The 22,679-nt window shown below is 38.6% G+C and overlaps 1 protein-coding gene across 7 annotated transcripts in view; it reads right to left on the bottom strand.

The window, feature by feature from the left end:
• GRAMD1C (GRAM domain containing 1C) overlaps nucleotides 1-22,679 on the bottom strand; it is a 52,579-nt gene that overhangs the window by 25,524 nt on the left and 4,376 nt on the right. For 6 of the 7 annotated variants that reach the window (XR_012054330.1, XM_030265725.4, XM_030265733.4 and 3 more), the window contains exons 3-6: nucleotides 8,955-9,039; nucleotides 5,428-5,531; nucleotides 3,542-3,637; nucleotides 2,325-2,405 (exon numbers count right to left, since the gene is read on the bottom strand). Coding sequence is in view for 6 of the 7 variants with exons in the window: in XM_030265725.4 (XP_030121585.4) it covers nucleotides 2,325-2,405; nucleotides 3,542-3,637; nucleotides 5,428-5,531; nucleotides 8,955-9,039 (366 nt within the window). In the remaining variant the exon portion in view is untranslated. The remainder of the gene's footprint in view (nucleotides 1-2,324; nucleotides 2,406-3,541; nucleotides 3,638-5,427; nucleotides 5,532-8,954; nucleotides 9,040-22,679) is intronic. The other variant, XM_072925161.1, reaches the window with a different exon arrangement.

Raw genomic sequence — 22,679 nt, 5'->3', positions numbered from 1 at the left:
TTCTGCAGGTGGTGAAAGCCTAAGGTGTATCAGGTAAAGCAGATGGGTCACTCCTCAGAGGTGAGACTTCATAGCACAAAATCTATGCCCAGAAGTGCTGAAGAGGCCAGGGACTGAAAACTACCTCTGCACTGATATTATCTGAAGCAAATGTAATTCCAGTCCCCTGGATCCAAATCCTGAAATTTGGGGATTATTCACCATCAGGTGGTGCAAACCAGCACTGTGACATGTATAGTCAGAGTTGTACTTCTGATAACAACTCTATTTCATAATTTAACAGTTGGATGTCATCTCCAGGTCTAGCAGATGTGCTCCAGAATATAAACAAGCTATCCACAGGCATTAAAACATTTAGCTATTTGGAGGGAAACATTAAAACCAGCTCTTTTTGGAAGTGGTTCCAGAGTGAGATTTGTTTTTTGTCAAAAGCCTTACAAATTCTGATGGCATCCCTCTGATCACTGAAGCCAGGAACACCAAACTGCACATACTCAGGCACTCCATACCATGGCAGGGCCTCAGGTATATGAGACATTTTCCAAATGTATGCTGTTCCTGACATTGGAGTGGTGGGCAGAAAACAGCAAAACTTATTGAAAACACCAAGGGATCTCTTTTAGTATTAGTTCAGTAGACAGCTGCCATTCTAGTAGTGTCAGTGGATCCAGCTCCAGCAACTTCAGTTTCTACTTTCAACTCCACAATGCCCCTCTATAGCTTTATCTAGTAAAGAATATTCTAAAGAAGGCTGACAGGTGACTCAAACACATTCTAGCAGAGAATGAGAAGTCATAACTACGTTTCAGAAGTAGGAGCTCAACCTAACAGAAATCCTGTTTAAATAATAGTTCCAAAGATACTACATTAAAAGGCCCTACATACACCTCATGACCATGCTCCATTTTACAACTGAGAACCCCAAGCAGAAATTCTCATAAACAGGTTTATCTTTTAACATATTGCAGTGAGGATGAAAGCAAGCTAACAGCAAGATTTCATAGAAATAATAAGGATAGTTCCCAAGCTACTCTAATGCACTGGTTCCTGAGACCTGCTGGCTTAATTCATCTCATCTTTAATGCAGTCCATGCCTCCTGCTTTCTTATCTATCCTTTAGCCACGGCTCTAAAGTGAAAAATTGATCCTAATGTGACACAGTGTCACAGAGAAGAAACACACAAGAAAAACTAATACTGAACAGTACAAAGCTTGTTACCTCTGTTCCAGCCCTAGGATAGGTTTGTATACCTGAATGTCAATACATTAACCCTCCAGCACCACAAACTAATCAGCTGAATGACATAAGTGCCATTTCTGACAAACTTGGCACAATGAAAGAAAGCAAGGTTACTTCCAGTTGCATATTGCAGTCAACAGGTGACAAAGTACATTGTGGCTGGATTCAAGACAAGATGGTTATGAAGTTACAATTAAATAGTATTTGATTTGAGGGACAAGACATTTGCAAGAAACATTGGTCTTACCTCAACTAGCACTTCTTATTTTCAGCAGGTTTTTTTGATAAACAGTGCCTCTAGTCTGCCCTAAAATTCATCCAACAAAAAGAAAAAAGTGTAGCTACTATGTGTAAGTAGTACAACAGCTTTAAACCTTTGGGAATCGTTGCAGGGTTATACATGGATATTTCAGTGTGTAATTGCAAGTGAATTGAAATATTTAAACAATGAGAGACACAAACAGGAAGGAATTGGTTTACAGAAATTGTCTTTCTTACAGTGATGTTCTGCAAAAGTGTCAGTCTATTTTTAGAAAGATCTGCTTAAGTATCCACACATTGCAATATAAATCGAGCTAACTAGCTGAAGTTGCCAAAATACACTTCCATATCATACAGCCTGCATTTATTGCATTTATTCAAGGTCAGCAGAGTTGTAATGAGTTGGCTGGCAAAGGTTCAGCTAATTTATCTGAGGAGGAGTTTTGGCCTTTTTCCTTGGGAGTTTTCACTGAGAAAACCTTTTGCCTTTTTGATCACAAATTAGGCATAGAAAATGTGAAGCAAATGCATATCAATTTAGTAACATATGCTTGAGCTCATAGTGAAGAGAAACATGCAACCTATGTGCAAAGACAAAATGCTCCTTCAACAGCAGAGTTGTAGGTGGCAGTCTGAGAAGGAAAAAATGAGAATTCGTCTGTGATCTAAAGTACAGGGAACCAAAGCAGAACATCAGATTAGAATTCTAAGTCAGAAAGCAAAAGCTAACTTCTAGTCTCTTATTCTCCAGAAGCACATATGTCTACATTAGAAAAAGTTTATTTGGCTGCTTAACCACAGGTGCTGTTGCAGACAAGCTTACCTTATCCAGCAACACATTCTGCCACAAACGGAAGATGCTGAGGTAGCTTCTGTCTCTTGCACTGAATGATGTGAAGAAAAACTGCAGATAAAAAAGATAAAACATAAGCTCACATGTAGCTATTCTCAGGAATCTCAGAATGCTTCCTTGTATCTTGAATATCCCAAGGTCATCAGTAACAGCTTGCCTCATTTCACATTCAACAAACCTGGGGTCATATTCCTCAGGTTCCACAGTTTGCATCACTTTCAGTGAGTATTCTCCCCAATGTCCACACAGTATATGAAGACACTTGTTGTTCTGGCTATGTGACTACCCTTGGCATAAAGGAAGAGCTCCTCCTCAACTCACACACACTTAAAACTTTTCCTATAGGAGGTTGAACAAATCAGAAACACATATGCCTGTTTTTTACAGGCCACAGCTATTTCCATTCTTCTGCCACATAAGCCTTTCACTAACATTTTCACACAAGATTATGTGAAATTAAAATAATTAAAATAGGAGATCAAATTACGTGCATAGTTTCAAGTATTAATCTTTCCCATTGGAACGCTGGGGTCTTTTTAGCAAAGAGGTCTACCTTCCTTGTCAATGAAAGTTAATACTGGATGAATTGAGAGGGAACAGCCAAATATGACGAATCACAGTTGCTTCCCAAAGACCAGCTCCAGGTTCACTGTGGAAAGGTCTGCTCTTTGACAAGAATTATTATTTTCAAGGCATTTATAGAAGAACTAATCACAAAGTATATTGCACATAAGACTCTGCATCATGTTTTTCAGTTTTTTCAAATACACACTCAAAAAACTTTATTCCCCAGCACATGTTCTGGGGTAAATTTCTGTATTACCCAAAACCCATGACATCCCAGTCCTTTTGTTTTCAAGGAGTACTTGAAATCCAGTGACTTTGATATTTTCAAGTATGAAGAATGCATATTCTGAATTCATGCTTTGAATTAGTTTTCCTTTGAATAGGTAAAACAAACTATTACTCTCTGGTTACTGTATCAACACCACTAATGGATTCTGCAGTCAAACTGGAGTGGAATTATCAAGCAAACATGCACAGAGACCAAACCTAAGTCTGCCTTCTAATCCCAATGACATTTAAAAATGTGACAGGGAAGTTACTTATGAAAATATAGACTAGAACAAGTGCTGTGTTCAGGACTCTATCATTTATCAAGAATGCATTTGAAAACAGATTTTCACCTTCTCTCCTTTTGTTGCTATTTGTATGGCATTTGGAATGAGACGAGCAGTCTTCTCCTTTGTCATGAAAGTGATATCCTTCAAAGCAATAGAAATCTAAGCAGAAACATATTTAATAAGACGTATTAAAAATAACTTATGACTAAAAAGTTAGAAGTTACAGAACATGCAAGAAGAACTCTAACCCCAGACCCTGGGATGCAATTAAGATGAGATCATAAAGGCAAGTACTGTCTCCACTTGCTGCTTTAACAGCAAGCATTTCAAAGTAGAAGTGAGGTGACTTAAGTCATCTCCTCTTCTTTCACATTAGTACTAGGGAAGTAAGTGTTCTTTCTGCTTTTCTTCCACTCTTCCAGCCATAATCCCAACCAAACACAAATCACAGATGTGAAAGTCATTCCTAATCAGAATGCTGGGATTTATGTATTATCAGAAATACATAAAGCAGGACATAGATGAGAGAGATCAGATAATAGACTGTGTTATCTCACAGAAGTTTACAATATTGTCCATTTTCAAAATTTTATTTGCAGTCTAGTCACTGCAAAAAATTCTTCCTGCCTAGGCATGTTTGACTTGTATATTAGTAGCTGAAATGTTTCTGTTTAGAATAACATGGTCTGACTGACTGCAAGAAGCTACTTCCTTCCAGCCTACCCCCTCTTCTCTTGAATATAAGGCTGTGTTGCCATTCAGCTTAGAGAAAAGAGGAACATACAGCTCTAACTTGTTTTTTCTTGTGTGAGCAGGAAGTTCTCTTCTTACTCCCTCTCTCTTTGCAACATAGCCTGCTAATGAGGTCCCAAACTTGGCTCTACCACTGTAGCTGATGAGCTCAGATTGCCTGAAGGTATTGCTGAAGATATCACCCTGCTAGACAGGCATAAACAGGTTACCAGGATGTATGCCGTTTTGGATTTAAAAAAAAAAAAACCAATCAGTCTTTGAACAGCTTATATATTCAAGGGTATCATTCCAAGGGGTTTATTTTTTAATTAATTTCACATCTAAAATAAGAAATATTCAATCATCAAATCCATCTGACAAAAGTAAGCTTGGTTTTCAGTTGAGTATTTCTACACCCCTCATGGTCTTAAATACAGAAGCTATTTGTTGTTTGTCCTGTCTATTTCAGCGCACTCAAATGTGAGATACTGACTTAAGTTATGAGCAGTCTCATAGTTCACAGAACATTTTGACATGCTCATCCTCTGTTTGCTATGTTATCTTCCCCTTCTTATTCACTGCTTCATGCAAGTCCTACAGCAGACGCAACAACTATTTGAATGAATAAATTTGAACTCATTAACCTAATCTGACAGAAATAAAAGGCCAACATATCACAAATACCTACCTTTGCTGGTACTGTTCAAAAGCCACAGACCACAATATGAGAACTTGCAGAAGTCACTTATCAATTCCCTTCAGCTATTCTTAGATGCTGATATTTACATGTAAGGCTAAATCAAGTAAGATTCAATGCTGTAGAGTTCTTGAACAGGGCAACACCACATACCATGTCATGTCTCAGGATTTACAGTAGGAGGTTACGTGCTACATTCCTTTATAGGACAACTTTGCATGGTAAGGAAAGGCAAATTGTCATCCAGAAATGTAAAAAGCCAGCTTTAGCATAATTCCTAAACTTCTTATGCTGAATGACAGACTGAACAGGCTTACTTCAGCATTCAGATGCCTCCACTGCTGCTACTCTTATTTTACATAATGGATTTGAATTTCCACTTGGGGATACAGGCTTTTTCTTCACAGCCCAGAGTTACTAGTATGAGATTGACAGGATGAGATCAGAGAGACTCTAATCCTATAACCTGATAGGATAGAACAAGGAAAAGGTGGAATTCAAATGAGCTAAGAGATCTTACTGTGGTCTCCCATCGGAAAATGTTGCTGTGGAAGCAGAGCCAGTTTTCAGAGAGATACAAGCGTCCTTGCAGCAGGATATCCCTCTGGAGCGCACAGGCGTAATCTGTGTACAGAGAGCAAGAGCAAGAGTCACCCACTGACTGCAGCACAGCTGACCCAACCCTGTTAACTAAAATGAGATGGGGTATTACAATACAATAAAAAGCAATTTCTTTCACTTTTAAAAAGTCTACAGAGGCAGACTTGTACCGGCTTGCACCCAAGACCATTGTTCTGGGAATAGTCCAAAGCCAGAGCTGATAGTACATCCATGTAAGGACAGCATTCTGTCTATCGGCCTCTGTGCATTATCTTAGCTTTTCAGAGAAGAGGTGTCAGGCAAGACCAGGAGTACATGGGAGAAGTATTCATTAGCCAAACTTCAAAGCATCTAAACAACAGAACACAAAAACATTTTATAGTACAACAGATTAATTATACTGTCAACTCCTACATAACAGTAGTTCATGTGTTGTTACAAGATAATGGTTTTCTACTAAACAGATCCTATCACTAGCTAAAACTATCTGCAGAGTGAGACACTAACAGGCAGATTGAAGCTATCCAGTTCTTGAGGCAGGGGGTATTTCCTGAGGTTGACTATCATTTTTATGATTCTGTCTCTGACTGAAACACCCCTATGGAGAAACAGATTTCATCTACAATGTAATTATTAGATACCTGCTATTTATACCTACCCATTATTAGATACTTGCTAATTAAGAACAAGAGCAGAGGATTTAGTTGCATTTCTTAAAAGTCTCAGCTTTCCCAGTTTCAGAGCCTGAAGAATCATACAGAAGGAATTTTCAGAAGTACTGCTGCTAGATAATTAAGATGGACCACTTTTGAGAGCTCCAACCTAAAGAAGGCTACCTAATGTGTAGAAAATATGCAGAATGTATGTGTTGATTCAATATATATTAGTGATTTTACCCTTAGAAGTACCTAATAGCTTTATACATAGTATTGTCTGAGCCAGAATTTTGATCTTGTGTACTACAAGAACATAATAAATACAGTTCTTGTTCAAATATCAAGAAGTTCAGGTGTCCCCAGCATCCTAACTTCAAACTAAATCTGCATTTACAGAAGCTTTTGTTATGATTTTTAAAATTCTCTAGCGTTTTCCTCCTCAAATGATCAACTGGAAATAAATTTTCTTGTAACAAGAATGAGGCATGTATACAAACCCTTGGAGATGTAACTACATGTAGAACTAGAGAAGGTTAAATTGAAAGAACTAAGTACATGTTTGAGAACAGTCAGATACCAAAATGCTGACAGAGGAAAGCAACAGGAGTTTGACATTAAGGACTTGAGGAAAGCATGACTAAGAAGCTTCCATCTGACTTGTGTTTTTTAGGAGGGATTTAGACCTATAAAGGTCATCACTGGGCAACTGATGAGCAACTCCACGCTGATCTACCTACACAAAAGAGAATACCAAAACAAACAGAAGAGATTAGCATTTCTCCTTTTAAGTTTTCAGAACCTGTAACTTAATATGCTGTTTGAAAACAACATTTTCAGGTAAATTATAATAGCACTCCTTTAAGCACCCATTTAGACAGTCTAAGTAATTCCTTTAATTTTAATAATATTTTATATAATCTTTATATACAGTGCTCATTATACAGGAATAGCTGCTTATTTTAACAGCTGTTTTAAAGACAGAAGCAGCAACAATTCTTTTAATGTACAGCAGCAAGCAATTGCTTCTTGGAGCACTGTAAAGCCTGTACCAAATTTCTCTACACCAAGCAAAGGAAGAGCTCCTTGCTTGAAGGATGCAAAAAGTCCTTTCAAGGAAACACTGCTTTTTATGGGGTAAAAAAAAAAATTATATGAAAGTAGTGGCTTTGCTTCTGATGGAACAGATTGAGATTAACCCATTACTAAATCTTTCTCTAAATCCTATGCAGTCTCTTTGAAACTGTGCTTCAGAGTTTGCTCCATGGCTTTCTGCATCAATCCAGCATAAAGAGAAACATCAAAACAATGCTTTGAAGTAATATCCTTTCCGTCTGTTTTACGTCCCTACTGAAGTATTTTAAAAATGTATAAGGCGTTTCAGAGGATAACTGCCTCCTGAGGCTGGAAAAAGACACAGGGATTTAACTGCTTCAGAGCTGCTGCTTTGCATGCTGCAAGCATACACTAAACAGCCTCTCAATATTAATTTCCTTGAAAGTTGCTGTCCTAGGTTGACTGTATGATGCCTTTATCCCCAATAGTCTGCCATGTTTATGTTGAATAATAAGTTCTACACCTTTAAGACTTGTTCCAGGAGTGAAGGGGTGGTGGGGGTGAAGAAGCGTGGAGTTTGTTTTTCAAGAACTGCACTCCCTCCTCCACATTCCTGCTCCTGGACTGTGTTGTCTGCGAATGGACAGACAGCGAGAGAGAGCTCTCCTTTGCTTTTTCTAGTTAGTTTTAGCTAGCTGAGGCAAGGAAGTTCCCTGGACTGTGTTTTTTCCCTTTCTCTGGACCTGCTCTGGACTGAACACCAGAAGAGCAGCAGCAGCAGCCCCTGTGGCCCAGCAGGCCGGGCCTGGGCCGCGGCATTTGCAGCGCCAGAGGGACTGAGCAGAGACTGAGTGAGCCCAGCAGCAACCCGGGGGATTTTTCTGAGTTTGTCTCTCTCTTGGAGTGGCAAGAAGTTTTATTGTTTAATATTGTTTAAGATTGCTTGTTTAATAAACAGGTTTTTTCCACTTTCCTCCAAAGAGGCATCCTTCCCGAACTGGTTGGGGGGAGGGGCCAATTGAGTCTGCTTTCCTAAAGGAACCCTTTTGGGGTTCTTTCCCCAAATTTGCCCTGAACCAGGACAGTTGCATAAAAAGAGAAATGAACTTTTAACAGTCACAATGCCACTTTTGTATGAAAATATACAGTGTATTTGTTACATAAATACAACACAGGCAGGTGATAAAAGAGGGAATAAGGTGCATCACTATGCAAAGGAGATTGGGTTACATGCTTGCCTTCTTTGAATTCTGCACTGGCAAGAAACAGAGATGGAAAAGGAATATTTCAGTGCTGAGAAAAGTTATGCATCATAGATTGATATTCTCTGACACGGGCTTCTTTCCTCTCCCATTTATCTGAAAAACAGTGTTTTAAATTACAACCACCCACATGTCACTCAGTCCCAGGAGTCACATTAATCAAGGTGCCTTGGGCAAGGGTATTAGTTCCAGGAAGCAAGGGGGAAGTTTTTGCTAAGGATGATCTACCTAGTTAACAGGGTCTCAGAAACAACATCCCTTTTTCTTCTTTTTTTTTCCCCCGAAAAAGCAGGCAGTAGAGGAGAGTATGGACCTGGCTTTCCTTGAAGCTATCTCATGTTAGTTCAAAGACAGTAGAATAGGGAGTGATTACCTGTAGTCAGAATTTGCCATAAAAAACACAAAATGCCTTGACATGACTGTAATCTAAAGTCACCAAACAGAAGACAAGGACTTTTGCTGTGATTACTTCTTACCTACTATGAGTCTCTCAGAGTCTGGCAGATGAGAAAACTGTCTCTTGAATTCCTCACTCCTATATTTGTAAGTGGAACTTGAGAGCTGCAACAAAGAACAGTAAAAGGTTATGCAAACAGATTTATTTTCAGCCATCAACTGTCTTCATACTGAATGTGTAATTTTATCTTGAAGAACAAATGAACTTCAGAAGAGCAATAAAGAATAGGTGGTATCTAAATGTGATCATCACTGTAACTTTATGCTTACTTATGTAAGAATATTTATTTGGCATGGGCCAAACTATTCCCTGTATCAAGCCAGATGCCAGTCACAAGACATTACAGTGCTATGACAGCAACCTGCTCCACCCCTAAGGTGATGAAAGCCCTTCTGGGACTAAATATTCTAGCACAGAGTAAGTGAAAAGACAGCAAGGCCACAACACAGAGGTGACAGGAAAAAAAAAAAAAAAATCAAGCCTTCACGGAGGCCAATAGAACACAAGGACACAACAGAGAACATCAGTGTCTGCTTGGAGTACCACTTCAGGAATACTACAGTGCACTGTATTTTTCAACAGTTGCTGTAACTAGACCTGTAGGAATAAAGGTAATAGTTTCCTCCAGTAAGAATGGATAGCATCATCACCATCACTTCTTGATTTTCTGTCATGTTCTGTTGGAATCCTGGATGCTGAGAATTTTAAACTTTCTGTGCTTAAAGGCACAGACCCTCAAGAGAACACTGCATTTGACCTGAGGTCGTGGAACAGGTTTTTGAAATTGATTAATAGCACTGGGATTACACGTGTGTAGTTGGTTAGAAGCATGTAATATCACAGGGGGGAAAACTTAGAGTTTGGGATTTTAGAATATAGAAATAAATCTTAAGCAAGATGGAGGTTTTAGGGCAGAGGCAGGTTGTTCTTTACCTCCTTCTTCCTTCTTCTTCATGGCTTTGGGTGATGTTTTGTGATTGGACAGAAAGGTCTGCATTGCAGACTATGAGAGATCAGTTATTGGGTTAAAAGGGAAAATAATCTAGGTGTCATTTCTTAACTGGGCAGTTTAGTTTTAGTTCAACCTTAAAAGACCTTGAAACTATACATCGGAGCCATTTTGTTTCTTGCTAATGAAAAGCTGCCAAACTCGAGGTTGTGAGACTGTAACATAGATAAGAAATAATAAACACCCGAGTCCGAAAGTGGAATGCCGTCTCAAGTGCCTTCAATCCCGACCTCGAGAAATCAATAATGTTCTACAGTTCACCTCATTTAAAAAAAAAAAAAAAATCACTGTCTATGATTTTTGTAAGATTCAAATTGGGCAGTAAACCCACAGCAAAGAGGACTATCTCAATGGACTTTAACTCCTTACTTTTATAAACAAATGTTCCTGTTCCCATTCAAATGAAGAGCTTTAGCACATTCGCCAGGAAATATTCTGTATAGAAGTCCTGCTTCTCATTTTCAGTTATAAGAGGATCATATTGTTTTTCTTAACAGATATTGGACACTTATTTTAGAAGCAGTCTTAATTAAATGCTGTATAAGGCCATGACTCAACTGGACTAAAGCTATTACAGGAAGAAATCACTTTTAAGTGTTCCTAGAACCAGGTATAAATATACTACAAAAGCCTTTTTCACACTTTTTTTTAACTTTTCTAAAGATCTTAAGAACATGGATGCTATTCTCTACTTGACCATCTGTATTACTCCAAAACTTGACATTTACCATTAAACCCATCTCCACCATAAGATTAGTTGCTATTTATATTTAGGGTGGGGGAAGAAGGAAGAAAGGAGGCAAAGAACCACTTTTGACTGTATGACCTTGCAGCATGCTCACTCTTGACACATTCCTGCAGCATGTTAGTTGGCCACTACCCTTTCACTATGTTTGTGCTTATCCAAAAAAATCCCAGGACACAATCAGATTTATCTTCAGCTTGATGGCCTTTCTATGAACTAGAGCAATTACAGTGCTCCCACCACCTCAAGATTCCCATATTTTGCTCTTTTTCACTGAGGACATTCCTGCTTCTTGCAGTTCAAATGTTCCCTGAACACCACTCAACACTTACATCCTACAATAGTCTGGCATCTTATACTTGAGAACTGAGCTCTTAGGCCTCAAGAACACAAGTGCAATCTCAAAGGCAAGTGTTTAAGTGCATGTAGCACATGAGAGAGCAAAGTTGCCCTGACACAGATCAGCTTTTAAAGAATAAGTCAATTTACCTTCTACTACCATGAATAAAAGAAAGTCTATGTTTGACTTCTGTTTCAGTACATATTTGCTGTCCACTGATATTCTGAGCATTGTAATACAAAAAGGCAGCAAGGGACAGAGACAGAAAATACATCCACCCCTCCCCTTCTGAGAAAAGTAAACATGAAAGCTTTAGGTGTAGCTGAAGAGGAACGTGTTAGACATGTCTCCTCTAAACTGTAATGCCTCCAGTTATATTTCTGTTATTTCTGTGATTATAAAAAAATTCTTGAAAAGCACCTAATCTGCTGAAGTAGGTGGGCTATGGTTTCCTGTCTTGCAACATCCTGCCCTAAAATGCACACTTTTAATTGATCATCCAAAAAAGGCATCCAATATCTGCGCTTCTTTGAAGAAACTGAGTTATTCGCAATTACTCTGGAAAGAGATATAGGGAACAATGAAAAATTAACTCACACCTGTCAAGTTTCCACCTGTAGCTCCAGAGTCCCTATGGTTTACACACAGTCCTACCTCAGCTGACTGAAATCTGGGCTTGTGTTGCCAATGCCAGCATATAGGGAATAAAAGAATTGGTCTGTCATGAGAGGAAAATGAAAGTCACAGTCTGTGAAATCATGATTTAGGAAGCAATATTTTTAGGAGAAATGTAGTTTCTCCAATATGATGTATACAAGACTTAAGAGCTACGCTTAAGTTCAGCATTTTTGTGGTTGTAAGACAAAAGGAATTAAAGAAAATAGGAGCATCACAAGGTTACAGATACATTTATAACGGTGCTTGAATCAGCCAATTCAACAGCTCCAAGAATCCAGACTCAGGACACTGAGTTTTACTTAGAACTGAAATTTTTCTAGAGCATAAAACTTGCTACAGCTTGTCTTAGAAACCCTTGCTGGCATTTAGAAGTGTTTTCATGAGTGACTGGACTACAATAAATCCTTATTAATTGTAGATTTCTACTGAGCTCTTAGGACACTTATGCAGAATCTGCTCTGAATCCTTATCTAATCAGCAGAGAAATGTAAGCACATTGAAACTTATCTTTTCCCTACTTTGCATGAAAATTAGCTCACTTAAATATGCACTTTTACCTACTTTTTACCACCAAGGTGGCTTGGTGATTGAGATCCTTCAACAGACTTGGGAAACAAAAGGGGCAATTTTAACACTATTGGCAATTTCAACTTCCTCAAACTGAAGAAAATAAGACATTTCTATGAATAGATCATCTCTTCTAATCACTACTATAATGTCCAACATATGGCAGCATTTCAAGCAGGTTGTCACCTCCGAGTTACAAAATCTAGCACCAAATATTAAAAGAGGAAAGGCATAAAACAGGTTGTAGCAGGGCACTCACAAGATGAAAACAGAAACTTGCTTTTAATACATACAAATTTCTAAGTTTAATTACAAGTCAACAGGCAAACACTTGGCCTGAGGATAATCTTAGGCATTTACGGTTATGCTATATTTAATCACCAAAGAAATTATTAAGTGCAGCCAACAACTTCTTAGCATTTTTCATCTGAAACCACAAAATATACCAGAAACCTGTAAAATAGCATAAACAGAAAACTGTTTTCAGTGACAATCAGAAAGTTTTACAGAAAACAGTTATGTAACAACTAGATATTGGAGACACATAACCAAATAATTCTCATACCTTGTTTGGAAATGGACTGGTTCAGCTATATAAAGTCATGTCCAGAAAAAAATATGTAAACTTAAATAGAACTAAGCTGAGTTATTTATAGGACAGAAGCCTGTTAAAAAAAACAGCTTCCCTTCACATTAACATCTTCTAAGCGTAGCCACTGCAAACAATTTGAGCCATTTAGCAAACTGCAGAGGAAAATTAAGCAACACCTTCTCCCAGGAGTAGAGCAAAAACCCTAATCATTAGGAAATTATTTGATTGCAGATATCACTAAGCATGCAAATAAGCAATCAACTTCAACAGAATGGTGTGCACATTTTTTAACAATCACTAATGACAGCAATAATTCTGCATTTGTTTTGTTTTGAGACACCACAAAACCCAAGTAACCTGACAATTTGCAATCTATAGTTGTGACATGCAGCTATGAATACAACAGCTGAGATCACAGGTAACTTGACCTCACCAGTGGGGTAGTAACTCTCATATCACCTGATTTCAAGAGATGTTTCCCACTGAGCTTCAGTCTCTGTATCAGTTATTACCACAGGCTCAGGGTCCCAGAATCAAACAAGTCAATGAGCAAGCTGCCCAAGCTACCATTTCTTTTATGCTCAGAAGCCTCACTTAACCATCAAAATATGGCCCACAGAACTTACAGCTTTGTTCCTCTGTCTAACAACAAGTAAATCCAGGCCACTAACTCCAAATCCACCTTAAAAGAGCACCTGACTATTCCCCAAAGACCTGTACTTTCCTATGAAGCTTATAGACGTGGTCAAAAACAAATTTAGAGGTATTAGTAAGATTAGGATAAAAGTATATTTTACCCTTACATTAGCATATTAAAACAAACATTAAATATTCTGGCAAAAGCTGTTGCATTTCTATTGAATAACAATTTCTTCCCCATTCAAATTCATATAAAACCCTTCTTAGCATCAGGAGAAAGAAAAAGAACAAAGCCTCCAGAAGAACTACACCCAGTCAGAGAGAAGTCTGGATTTTATACAAGACTCCTCTATACTGCAAGTATTCTTTAAACTTATCTGATACAGTAGGGAAAAATATAAACCCAAAACCCACCCAAAAAATCCCAACAAACCACTAAACAAAACATAACAAGATCCCACTTTCAGTGAGATTAAAGCCTCACTAGGGGAGATGAGAACCAAGTTAACAACCCTGGACAAAAGCCTCATTTAACAGTGTAAGGCAGACAAGCTTGGACTTCACATCCTCCAAGACAGATTCAGGCAGCCTCCCTTATTAACACAGGAACACTTACCATGGCACACTGAGATGATCTTTCATCTGAAAAAGGTGCCAGGTCTGACAAGCCTTTCCATCACAGAAATCTTGATCCCACTCCAGCCATTTCTTCAGTCCACAAAAGTTCATTAATCATCCAATCTAATCTATAATACACAAGCCACAGCTCTCCAGCCTTAAAACTAGAGCTGCAATGACCAAATTTCTCTTTGGAAAATAATAAAATATGTATTTTACTTTTTTAAATGAAAAGTCGCTCTGGATGGAAAAATCCATCCTACCTATGGATAGTTCTGCTAGTATATTTGGTTAACTTTATCTTTGTAAATTATTTTTAGATTGTAAGCAAGTTACTCCATATCTCCTTCTGAGGCAGGGATTAAGCTTCTTAAATCAAAGAAGCAAAAAGATTGCTCTTTTTCAGACTTATTCTTGTGGCTTTTCTGAATCCTCTCATTTTCAGTGTCCTTCTTGAAAGCTGGATATAGCATTGCAGGAGTTACCACAAACAGATAAATCGAATCACAGATTGTTTTTAGGAACACAATTGCAGTGAAAGCTCACATCCACATGACTAGCAGTCTGCCTTTTTGCAGTTACAGGGCACAGTTTCCCACTTCTCCTGACAGCAAGCACTATGTTGGAAGTGCTGTATGTTGGAAGTGCCAGACTGGTTCAGTTTACCTAAACACACGTAAACAATCAAGATCCACTCTGTTACAGTGATCTATTTTCACTAACCACTTCTTGACAAAATCCAAAAAAATTTGTTTAGGAACAATTTTTAATCATTGAGTACTCAAAAGCTTTACTAGCAGTGACTAATGTTCTTTTCTCTCTTGAAGGACAGAAGCATTTAACTTATACAAAGACAGAACCTCTCACAGGACCTGAAGACATGACGTTACTTAGGGTGACTTACTGTGCTGTGTACAGTATACTGCCCACTTTGCTTCACTATTGTTGGTTTTGGGAGGGGTGCTGTGTGTGTCTGGGAGTTTTTGGTTTGTTTGTTTCTAAATAAGGAGATATTTGATCACATCTGCTTATCCACACAGTTGTATTTGGTTCATAGGTCAGGAGAGGCATGTCAACCAATTCAAAAAAAACAAAAAGAAACCAAGCAACTGTTGCCAGGGTTTGCTCAGCCACTGTATTCCTTAGGAGCCTGCTTTCCAAAAGTTTCCCTGCTCTCAAGGAAATGTGAACAAGCTCCTAGTCACAGTGAGAGGGGAAAATGTTTAGGGAGCTATACATTCATTATATGCTTTTTTCCTTCACTCTTACCTGTGGAGAGGTGAGTCTCATAAGCACTGGCAGGCACAGCGCTATGCTCTAAGGCCATTTTATCCCCACTCCTGTGGCCAGCCCAGCCCCTCCTCTTCTTTGGAGGCTGAAGGAGAAAGGAACTCTAGCATTTCTTAGTGACTGAGCAGGAAATAAACAGCAGCATTCTCCTCCAGTGCCATCCAGAAGAACTTTGGTGAAAGTATGTCTTTCTTCTGTTGGAAATACAGTATGTATAATTTAAAGAAAGGGATATTAAAATACAGGTCACTGGCAAATACTCCAGATACTGTATTTTCCAAGGGTTAGTTTGGTTGGAGGTGGGGAAGGTTGGTGTGAATAGGGGAGTGAGGGGTAGTTTTTTAAGCCTACAAAACCCAAAAACAAGGCTAAAGACAGGGTCCCTAGTTATCCGAAAATGAGTGTTACTATTAACTAGTTCTCACATATGCACAGGCAGGCACACTGGAAGTGTCAGACAGATTATGACTTACCACTAACACCAGGAGCTTCCAAAAATCCACATAGAAAGAAACTCCTCAGAACTATTTCATTACAGAGAGCTGCTGAAATACTGGGCACCCACTTAGAAAACATCTGACATCCAGTGTCAAGAAAGTGACTGAATGAGGTGCTTCTGAAAGGAAGACTATTTCCATTTATTTTGAAGACTGGGTACAACACATCAAAGCACTGTGTCCCACAGGAGTAGCCCAGCTCTCACCAAGTGAGATGGACATTAGTCTCACCAAGCCAGGACTGACCTGGCATTGACATGGTGAAAGCCTGTTTTCCTGAAAAGCAGTTCTGATCAACTACTGACCAGGGAGACCTGATCACAAGCATTTCCCCATGTAGAAGATGAAGTGGGCTGAGTTCTGCTGACAGAATATGACCATGACAGAAAATGAACTTGATTGAATACTGCTCACAGAAGACCTGGTCATTTCCCACACCTCACCAGACACAGTGTCCTTCCAAGAGTGGGAATGCAGGTCTCATTGAGCTTCACCTATATAAGTATGAATATCAAAACATGGTGGAGCATGGCTTGAAAAACAGCCTAGAAAATCCACAACTAAAGTTGTTACAATTATGATTTTGACAGACAAGAAAATTTAAAATCCTATGAAATACTACGCTGCTAATATCAGGTTATATAATTATAACAAAGGTAACATTTTTGTGAAGAATTTTTAAATCTGGCATCCTTCCCAAGAAGAAAATTAGAATTTAAAATATGAAAGATATTTCTTCAGAGAACTTTGAGTTGCATAACCAGTTAGAGATTAAATTTTTAATGCTCTTAAAAAAAGAAAAAAACAACAAAAAAAAAAAAAAAAAACTGAAACAGTAGAACAGACCTGGAAGAATTTTGTAACAGTGTATATCAGTTTAGAACATGTGAGGAACTCTCACAAATTTCTCCTTCAAGGTCACACCAGAATTACCTCATTTTCACATTTCACTGAAATAGGATTCAGTTGAAGGTGCTTGTTTCCAACAAGGTGCTTGGGAAACAAACTGATAACCTTCTTATCAATTATAAGAAGGTCTCTTACCATTACTGGTACTATATTGTTTTTTTTCCTGAAAAACAGAGTTTTGATTGAGAATATCCTCTGCTTATTTTGAAGCAATGGTTTTGTAGTATTCAGTATTTTTTTTTCTGCTAGCAAGTGTTTTAAAGCACTTTAACAGTGAAGCCAATGTACTTTCATAACAACTCTGATTTGGAGATAAAAATCTCAAGCTTGCCACGTACAGTGCAGAGCAAAGCATATGCTCCATTTCAGACTAAAACTGACTGAGGCATGAAGCTAACGTAAAGTCAGAAGACACACACTCCCTACACATACCTCCTCTAGCTGCCTGCAGCCTGTTCCAAACCATTCGAATCCCTGGCCAAAACCTCTACAGCTTCCCCCTCTCCTCACCCACTTGCTCTGAGCTGGTTCTGGCCACCCTCCAGCAGTGCTAGCTAGCGTTCTGCCAGTCTCTGCTTGCATGCCAGCTTGGAAAACAGGCTGAAACACCCTAGCCTTGCAGAACAGGCACACAAATGCTGCAGCAATTGGGCAAACAAAACTTATGCAGCGCTGACATTTAAGAACTGCCCAGCTCCAATCTAAAACCACCATCACCAAAACTGATTTTAGGAAGCAGACTGCAGTAGCATAAATCACTTCAAGTTCACAGAAGTCCCAAAGGCAATAGCAGAGGAAAGTGCTATCACCAGGGAAACACCAGCTTGGAAAGAAGCACTTAGTGCCTAGCACCCCTCCTCTCTGCATCACTGAAGGCTACAATCCCTGAACCAGACTGAAGAGTACATCTGCACCTGGCAGCTCAGCATGGAGACAAATCTACTCTCACACAAAACTCAGCCACTGTCCCCTGCTTCAAGTCAAGGCATTACTGAGACACCTTCTCAGGCTGAGCTCCAGAGCAGGAGCTCAGGACATCAGGGCATGCTTCATGTACACCCAAATTCCCCAAAATGTGTACATTGCCAGCCACCAAGAGCTCAGCTCTTCATAAGCACTTTAAGGCAAGGGATACAAGGTTCTGTATGCCCAACAGATCTCTGCCTGCTTTGAGAGGGGAACAGCCATGCACTTATTCTGCTTTCTTTATGCTGGCTGTCCCTTTCCACCTGCCTTACCTGCCTGCTACATTTCCACAACTGGAGTCAGCAGCAAAGAGAGAGCCTCTCCCAGCACAGCCCTGCTGAGGAAACTAACAGAAAAACACTTGTCAAGGCATTTTAATCACTTGGATTTCAATCTGAAAGTCTGAAAAGAGAAGATAATAGAACAAAAAGAGGCTGTATTTACAGTCATTTTGCAGCCCTGGCTGCTGGCTAGGGTAAGTACCTGTCCCTGTGAACCTAGCTGGGTGGTGGCTTTGGAGGACCTGCAGTTCTGCTGTCAAGATCAGCTACATATGTAAACACAGGAACTGGTTTCACCAGAAAAACAAGGTAACTCTTCTGCTTTCCCAAAACAAAGACAGGATACATCGGAGGGAATCTTCCTGTTCTGAAAGAGCAGCAAAATATTGGGAAGTATATCCATACAAAAAAAAAAAAAAAAAAAAAAAAAAAAATCATTGGCAATTTATTTCCATCAGAAAGCCAGTGAGAGGATTCAAAGTGATCTCAGAAAGACCTTACCAAAGTCTGGGTACCAGTGTGACTCAGTCTCAAAACCAGCATTAGCATAGGCTGTTTTAAGTGCATTTCCTGTTTATAAGATAACACCATCTGCAGCTGATTGAACACCTGAGTGTGGACATTTGCAATTAGCAATGAGGCTGATTATTTCAGTTTCAAATATAATTATTTATATAACTGCCACCAAGCACCTCTGAGTAGGATGAAAAAAACACTTAGATTTTAGATGAAATTTAAGTTAAAAGTTCAAGAGCTTCGGACACTTCCATGGACAAACATCGTCCACAGTTCTGAATTAGAAATTAAGCTGCTTTTAGCTTTTAAGAGCCAAGATGTCCCAGTCTCAGATTTATTCAGCATCCTCATCAATACCTCCCTAGCTGGCAATAACATCTTTGAACCTGGTAGTAAAACTATTCCTATAATGCCCCAACCAGAAACCACATCTCATGTTGCCTCCCCAGAACACTAGCACAAACCAAGTTCACAAGGCTCTTAATCGCCAAACTCCTTCTCATTTTAGGGGAAAACTGTGGCTCTGTATGTACTTTCTTGACTTCATAAATGCAGCATTTAAGCATTCTTTTCGTTCTATTTTAGTAATTTTGTCTACCCCATGAAGATTTAACAAAAAGGAAAAGGGTAAATCAAAATATAACAAAGTCATGTGATACACCAACTTATAAAACAAACAATACAAATAAACCAAGTGTGTTTGGATGAACTCTGCACTATCTTAAAACTTAAAGTTAAGTGTACTTGAAGTAAGCTTGTCATCCTCCAGCACCAAGTTACCCTTTAGCTCAAGTCAATCTGTCTACTCCCCAGGCTAATTTTGAGTCTTGTAACTATCTTGTCCAGGTTTCAACAGCCATAAGTGTACTAAGTATTATGATGCAATGGCAATTAAAAGCTCAATCAAGATTATTTCCTTTTGGATAACAAAATACATTCCTTTCTGAATAGCAGTTTCATCTGACTCACATTTGTTTTTATAGCACGTGTATGAAACAAGTAGCCAATGTTATTGGTTAAGAACATCTATTTTTTCCCCTGATCTTTCACTGCAGGCTACCCAAGTAACAAAAAAATTCAAACTGCCTGTCTTTAGACTTATTTGATCCATTTAACAGACACAAGGAAAATCCAGATGTTTTCAGGGTGAGGAAAAATGCCTTATACAATAAAGAAACTACAAGATATAACTTCTCAACTCATCTTCCTTACCTGCAACAAAGTCCCACCAAGATTATTTGATGCCAAAGTAGCCAAATACAGAAGCAAGCAAACAGCACCCTTCAGTCAGACATTTCCCTCCTTACCCTGCCAGTAAATGTCTCTCTGATCTATATTTAAGTTTAGTAACAGTGCCCAAACAAGGATTAGAAAACAACATCGTGAAGGAAACAATCACCATGGTAGTAATTCCCCTTGGTGCCATTTAGTTTTCAGCAACTCATACAAGAATACATAAACACTTTCAATCAGGACTACAGTGAAAACCTGAAGGAGCATATTAAATCACAACACTACATAGGTAATAATGCAGGAGTGAATGTGGCCAATTACACAAACTGCTTTGCTATAAATGACTCTGGTCATCTCATTAAGCCTGCCAGTAGCCCTACTGCATTTGAAATTCCACAGAAAGTGGCACTCACCAAGCAATTGCCCCAAAACTTCTCCTGGCTGCTGGTAATGACTTAATATACCACAAAACAATCATATCTTGCACAGTTTTATCTACCTGTCTTCTTTCCTTTCCTTATATACAAGTGGCTCACCCATAGCAGGCCTGAAAAAGACAGTGCAACATCACCTATTTGCAGAAATACAAGCTGTAAACAAACAACAAAGGCAAGAAAAAAAATTAAAATCTTATTCCCGTCTCCTAGAGTTGACTTTTAAAGCTCTCATTCTGCAAATTAAGGACTTCCCCTTTCATTAAAAGGATATCACCATTCCAACTCCATGCAGATTTCCTGAACCATGTTGCATTTCTAATGGTTTTGCTCCCAGTGACGAGAAAAAAAAAAAGTAAATCACACAAATTTGAAGTATTTTCTTTCTGACCTTTTATAATTAATCTTCAGGTTCTAGACTAACTTATATGTGTATAGTAATAATTAACGTAATATAGAACTCCCTACTGCTGCAGCTGGCAAAAGCTTGTTTTGACAGGGCACTACTGTCAGTCAGAACTGGCTCAGAACTGGTTGAAATTTTTTATGTTAACCAGATCTACCTCAGTGCTCAGTCTGGAGCTGCATCAACAGCACTAAAGACAATTCCCGGCATTAAAGGGAGAAGAACCCCTTTAGCCTAATCACCCATGTTCATGGGTTGGTTAGAACTGCAGTTTGTTTTCTTACCAGGTTAAAACACTGCTGTTGTCTAATCAGGGCTATTACAGGGCTGAAAACAGTACCTGTTTCTGGAGATTCCAGGCAGGTAAACAAACGATATGTCAGTCCTACAACTACAGCAAAAGCTATTTGTACTAAAAGCTAGGGCATTTAAAAAAAACCACACCAAATAAACAAAAGCCCAATCAATAAAACACCAGAATGCTTCATTAATGTGCTTAAAGGCTTTTATTCTCTTTGTAGACCTATAGCAATTAATTTAACCAATTCTCATCCTCCTTAGCAGACTGCTTCATACCAGCAAATAAAACGGAGGACAGAAATCCTCCGCCAGTGTCAAGAAAATTGATGTATCTCCTCCACATCCCAACATTTGGAGGCACAGATAAAAAGCAAAATGCCAAGTACACAACATAAGAGAGAGTAACTGTCCCAAGGCTTTAAATATCAGCTCCCAAAACAATCTCCACTTCAACCAGCCCAGTAAGCCAATCCAAGAATGCTGTGAGTCTTCAGAGAAAGGTGGAAGGAGGATTCAAATAACTATAGATACAAGAAATAGCTCACTTAACCCTACCAGTTTTGGGTAGTGCTTCAATTTGTATCTGTGCTTCAACAAGTTATCTTCCAAATTGTGATACATATCTGCAGCCTTCCTTGTGCAGGTTTGAGTCATATATGCTTACTGTATTCTTGCTATACATATTGTCACACACTCACAGACTAGTTCTTTCTTGTAAAAAGCAGATCCATGCGTGTAAAAATTCAAAATCCTTTCTCGATCTTGTGCAACCTCAGTCGCTTTTATATTATGAAAAGTAAAAGGCTTGTTTTCACTGTATCAATTATTTGCTTCTACTTTCAAACTCCTTTACACTGACCAACACTTAAACTGGCATTACACTCCAATTAATTGCCTTTTTAAGCCTTTTTATCATCTTCTTTCCAAAACCTCCACGACATCTCACATTTTCAAATTCTTAAAGAAGCCTCCCACATACAAGCAATTTTCTGAGATGCTCATTTAATTTCCACTCATTCCACCTACCTTTTCATTCCAAGGGGAAGACTTACTTTTTTTGGGGTTTTTCCCATGGGCATTCTTCTTACTGTAGACATACATGAACTTTCTTTGACTGTTCATTAATACAAACTAGAGTTCCCAGTCACAACACCCTCACTTTTGATGCAAGGATCCTTTTCATTAGCTTCCTCATTCACCTTTACCTTCTTCACTATGGTAGGAAAATACTTAAAGCTTTCACAGGTTTCTTCTTCAAAGGATATTAAACAACCACATTTCAGTATGAAGGGCATAAAAAAGGATAAAAAGGTGAATTCAGAATCCTGAGATAGGGCTTCCAGATATAACAGAACTTCCAATCATCTTTGACTTTCATAATCTATTTGCAGTTGCCAAAACTAGGACTATTTAATCAACTGGGGATAAAAGCGTTACAGTTTCCAGTGGAGAGAGGAAGCCCCAAGATTAAGTTTGTAAGCAATCTTTTTTCTTCTTCCAGTGAGTTTATAGAAGTCCAGCTTTGTGCACCTCCAGGTGGGGGGGAAAGAAAAACCCAAAAACAAAAACCAAAAAATATCCCATGATACACCATCAACCTTAAAAATAGCAGTCAGTAATACTATCAGTTTAAGAACTGCTTACAGTTCTTAAACTGATAGTTTAAGAGAAAACTAATTATTTATCAGAATTATTCAATAAAGATACCCAAGATATTATTAAAA

Source organism: Taeniopygia guttata, chromosome 1 (genome assembly GCF_048771995.1).
Source record: "Taeniopygia guttata chromosome 1, bTaeGut7.mat, whole genome shotgun sequence".
Taxonomy (NCBI): domain Eukaryota; kingdom Metazoa; phylum Chordata; class Aves; order Passeriformes; family Estrildidae; genus Taeniopygia; species Taeniopygia guttata.
This window is presented reverse-complemented; position numbering and strand designations above follow the sequence as displayed.